General features: G+C 40.3%; 1 protein-coding gene across 1 annotated transcript in view; it reads left to right on the forward strand.

Moving 5' to 3' along the window:
- Positions 1–5,302, forward strand: part of LOC107701446 (pumilio homolog 2-like) — a 25,346-nt gene extending 20,044 nt beyond the window's left edge. Inside the window, exons 6-10 of the mRNA XM_016503451.1 lie at positions 142–282; positions 445–747; positions 2,299–2,529; positions 4,790–5,057; positions 5,201–5,302. Coding sequence (XP_016358937.1) covers positions 142–282; positions 445–747; positions 2,299–2,529; positions 4,790–5,057; positions 5,201–5,240 — 983 coding nt within the window. The 3' untranslated portion in view covers positions 5,241–5,302. The remainder of the gene's footprint in view (positions 1–141; positions 283–444; positions 748–2,298; positions 2,530–4,789; positions 5,058–5,200) is intronic.
- The last annotated feature ends 102 nt before the right edge of the window (positions 5,303–5,404 follow it).

Below are 5,404 nucleotides of genomic sequence, written 5' to 3' on the forward strand. Positions count from 1 at the left end.
GTAATCAACAACTAAAAGGTAATTAAGTAAATTGACTGGGGCCAAAAGGAGAGGGAACCCTGAAATAAAACCTTTTATTTATTTTGCCTTTAAGCTTGTAAAGACACTGATTCAGACCCCTGTTTGTTATGTTTTGATCAGGTTACCAAGTTCTAGCACCGGCTGCTTACTATGATCAGACTGGAGCACTGGTTATGGGTCCTGGAGCTCGCACTGGCCTGGGTGGACCTGTCCGACTGGTCCAAACCCCTCTCCTCATCAACCCAGCAGCTGCACAAGCTGGTGAATATGCTTGTTTTTGCGTTCTTTTTGAACTGAAAACCTTTTCGGAACTTTGTATTTAATAATGTTTTTTTTAAATTCTGTTGACCAAACTGATTTACATTTTTGTTTCATTACATTCTTTCCTTCTTCTTTGACTTCTTTCCATCCTCTGTTGTCTAGCTGCAGCTGCATCTGCATCAGGTTCTGGTAACAGCATGTCTGGTCCTGCTAATGGTCTGTACCGATCCATGGGTTGCCAACAGCCCCAGCAGCCTCAACCTCAGCAACAGCCACCTCCACACTCTAGTGGCCTGCCCTCCAACTCCTTCTATGGCTCTGGCTCAGTGGTGCCCAGCTCCCAGAGCAGCTCACTATTCTCTCATACAAGCACAGCACCTCCTAGCACCTCTCTGGGTTTCAGCAGCACTGGTGGATCTCTAGGTGTTGGGCTAGGCTCTGCACTTGGTGCCTTTGGCTCCTCAGGTTTGTTGCACCCTTTGCACCATTTGCATTTGCATCCATGAGTGACTGTTAACAAAGTAAAAAAAATTTGTCAAATCAACCCCTTTTTATGTTCCGTATTGATTGTGTTACATCAATGTGTTCTTAAACTTTGTAACTTAATGAACTGTTTAATTTAAATAGGCTTTTGTGCTTTAGCTGGTACTGAGCCTGAGATGGACTCGGCGCTTGTCATTTATCAGAGTTTTCAACAACATGATTATGAAGATTAAACGATTATGAAGAGAAACGATTGGTACTAGAAACTGAACATTATTTAAAAATTATTATCCGTAATCTACAGCCTCTGCAAACGGAGTGATGTCCGTTTCTTGAATGAAGGGGCAAAATTAAAGTTGTAATGGTTTCTCATTATGTAAAAAGATGGGCTGCTAAAGACTAGTTTGTTCACATTATATGCATTAAAATTAATTTAAAACGTCCATATTTCACATTATTATTAGGTGCTTTAATAATATAATTGCGTGTATGTTGCATCATTGCATGATTGAACCAGTTCATTGAAACGAACTTCAACTTCAAAAGAACCAGTTCATGTAAAAGAATCGAATTTCACCATTACCTGAGGCTATGGATTACAGGTAATATTGCAAATAATTTTCAGTTTCTTACACAGACCGATTGATTTGTTTCATAAAACCTCAATATATCATCAGGAGCATGGGTATTTGTTTTGTGGCATGTGATAAATTTGCATGTTGCACTCTGACTGTCACTGTGTGGCATTTACACAAACATGCACGAACAACTAACATGATCGTTATAAAGCTATTTAAATCGCAAAATACATTTGCTTACACAATCGAGAATTAGAATATCAATTATTTCACAATCTAGTTGAAAAAACAAAACAAAAAATCAATACATTAATCAAATTTAAGTGTCAAACTTGTTTTATAGTCATGGAAATAGGAATGTAATGCATTATATGTTTTTGTTTTTTCAAAACATTTTAATAAAAATATTTTAATAAAAACGGTAATAGTCTGTTTAAAAATTACAATTCTAAAACAGAGTTCCAATGCATAAATATACAGTATGTAGTTTTTGTCATCAACCACACCATTGCCAATTTTTATATTTAAGAAAAGTTTTATGTAACAAGCATGTTTTATGTAACAAACATGTTTAATGTTTGTTACGGAATATGATTAATTAAGAAATAAAGACTTCTCCCAAAATAACCAGAATTGAATGTTTTGGTGCTGTTTTGTTGTATCTTCGTGAAATTCTTGGGGTATGTGTGCCTTTGTAATCATCAAACTCTAGAATTGCCCCTGATAATGAGCTATGAAATTGGTTTTACATTTTCCTGATGTGATGTGGAATGGGCAGGAATTGAGTATCTGAGCTTCAGAAATGAATACTCTTGCTTTAGGTGAAGGAACTGACTGAATAGAGTTTGAGACGCATGGATTAGGTTGTCATGGCAGATCAGTTCGTCAGTTGTGCTCAGTTGATCTTATCTTTCTCTTTTTCTTTTTGTACTTTTGTACTCTTGTACTCCTACAGTATCAAGTGCCACTAGCAGCTGCGCAACCCCTCGGGACTCCCTTTTGGCCAGCTCTGACCTGTATAAGCGTGGTGGTGGTAGTAGCTTGACGCCCATTGGCCAATCTTTTTACAACAGCCTAGGATACTCTTCCTCCCCCAGCCCCATTGGACTGACGCCTGGTCACTCCCCTCTGACACCTCCACCCTCTCTGCCCTCCTCCCATGGGTCCTCATCCAGCCTCCATCTGGGTATGATCTCTTAGTTCAACTGATTTATCCAAATCAGAGTTTGTTTCCCTGATCTATATAATGACTGAATTGCTCATTGCGTTCTAAACTGCTATCAGACAGTGAAGCTACCAGAAGTGCTCAAGCGGCCATCTTACTATTCCCTACTGACAGAGGGCATCATTAGCCGCGTTTCCACTGTCGGGCCAAAAGCGGTCGTGCTAGTGCATGCCAGGGCCAGTCGCGTTTCCACTGTCACTTCCGGGGCTTGATCGTGTCTCGTCGGTGCTTCCTCGGGTTTTTATCGGGTTTTTTGGCCCGACGAAAACCTTGGACCAAAGCGGGCCAGCTAGAGGAGTGGTTATGAACAAAGGCGGAGTTTCTCCACGTCTGGAGAGTGCCAGCGATCATTTCATAAAGTTAACAGCTGACACCAGCATTAAAGGCTTTTAAAATAATTTTAGCTCAAAACTCACTTTCAGACAGCAGCGAGTGTTTGAAATAACTTCTGTTTGAGATCCGATGTGGATTATGATCACCATACAAGGCAGAAATATTTATAAGCGATGCAAAAGACTGCATGCTAGCCATTAACGTTAGGCTACCATAGTAAACATGTTAAATACAACCGCTTGAACAATTCAGACGTCAGCTTCTTATTCTCTATCACAATTGTGTATTTATTTAGAAACATTTTATCTGTCATAAGTCTCGTCTCGAGAGTTAGCTCCGCTTATGTCATAAAAATATAATAATGTTTTTTGTTCGGGAGCTTTTATAAAAATATAGAAATGATCATTCTTTCTAAATGTGATGTATATACTGTGACTACAAATCAACAGTAACAGACTCGACTGAGTAAGTAGGTATGCTATGTTCATACCGCTTTATTTCTGTGTGACTAATTTTCAATCCTGATACATATGATCAATGTATCTCTTATTATTGTAAAACATCGATGCTTTTGGATTTAAATCTTTAGCAAAGCATGCAAACAAACGGCCGCTTTTATCATGTTCGTTTTGTGATCGCGCTAGTTCCAGTGACTTATTTCTTATTAGTTTTCTGCACTACCTGCGTCACTGAACTTGCGACACAAACACAACAGAACCGCTAGATTTAAATCAGCACAGCCAGCGAAGGATTGAATGCAACTGTTTTGAACGAGCGCACCTTTTTTAACAACCAAAAAGTGGCTGTTCCCCCAGTTGAGGAAGTACAGACTCGTTGATAGCAGAGGAGCGGATCCAGCGAGAGCTTGATGGGGCAATGCGGAATGAAAACGTTTTTTAGGAGTCGCGGCAATAGAGGCGGCGCAACTATAACGACATGTGAATAATCCCGCCCACTCTAAAGCGATACTAAACTGCAGTGGAAACGCTAACCGAGCCGAACCGAGCCGTGCCGTGCCGTACTGAGCCGAGCCGAGTCATACCACGCAGTGGAAAAGCGCCATTAGCCCCGACCGGCCCGGCCCGTTTAAAGCACTGGCTCGCACTGGCCCGACAGTGGAAAAGAGGCTATTGACTGACAGCCAAAACCTTGACCTAAAACTGCCCGATCTGAAGTGCATCAGTCACGCAGGATTAGTTTTGTAATATAATTTTGTAATACTAAGTGTATGTAAATTATTTTTTACTTTAGATGTGATCTGCAATGTTTATGGTCTTTTCGGGCAGGATAAGCGATTTATTGAAATTGTTAAGGTGTGTGTCTGCTGCGCACTTGCCGACATATGTAAGTGATCCAACACAAAATAAATGTATTTCGCGACATTAAACAAATACCCATTTACATACTTAAGACGTTTGTGTTGTAAGAATATACAGGGAGACCTCAGATATAAAAACGCTGACTCGTTATGTGATGTATTCATTAAACTCCTATGATTCCCTATTAATACAATAGAATGTATGGGAATACTAGGAATACCAATATGATGGTGCGGTGGCTTCACTTTTATGATGTCATGAGCAATCCAGTTGTCTATTATAGATCAGTGGTTTGTTTTCCAGTTTGGGTTAAATGAAAACAATTTTCACAACAAGCAAACTCAAACTAAGGTCAAATGGACTGGTCCATTTTAAAAGCTATGTGAGAATTTTGTTGCCCCCTGAAAAGTCTTTGAGCTTAGTTTGGTTTGGTTTGTTTAGTGCAATGGATTTCAAAGTGTGGGGCATGCCTGCCAGGGGTGGTGCTCATGTTCTGCAGGAGAAACTATACAAGCGAAGAAAACTCTAAACTCAAAATCCTGTTTTCATCTCTCTCCTGCTCTTCTCAGGTGGTCTGACCAATGGCAGTGGTCGTTATATTTCGGCTGCACCGGGAGCAGAAGCCAAATACAGGAGTTCAGGCAGTACCTCCAGTCTTTTTAGCTCTAGCAGTCAGCTCTTTCCCCCACCACGAGCCCGCTACAGCCGCTCAGATGTCATGCCTTCGGGACGTAGCCGCTTATTAGAGGACTTCCGGAATAATCGCTTTCCCAACCTGCAGCTGCGAGACCTGCCTGGTCACATGGTGGAATTCTCTCAAGACCAGCACGGATCCAGGTGCCAACTTCTCCCAGTATATACTTTTGCAGGATTTTGGAAATCCTGGATTTTTTTTATACAGCTTTCCAGTAATGGAAAATGGGGAAGATTACCTTAAAAAAAATTATTAGTTGGTTCTCTCAAGACCAGCACGGATCCAGGTCCCAGCTCCTCCCAGTTTATGCATTTGCAGGATTTTAGAAAAACTTTGGATTTTTTAAATTCAGTTTTCCAGTAATGACAATGGGGAAGATTACCTTAATACCCAGAAAAATAATTAGTTGTTCGAAAATGTTTTAGAATCACATTACTTTTAATACTTGTGTTCATTGTATGTCAGTCTTTTACAATTTCTGACATCTGTT

This window comes from Sinocyclocheilus anshuiensis, unplaced genomic scaffold, assembly GCF_001515605.1.
Source record: "Sinocyclocheilus anshuiensis isolate Anshui unplaced genomic scaffold, SAMN03320099.WGS_v1.1 scaffold3692, whole genome shotgun sequence".
NCBI lineage: Eukaryota > Metazoa > Chordata > Actinopteri > Cypriniformes > Cyprinidae > Sinocyclocheilus > Sinocyclocheilus anshuiensis.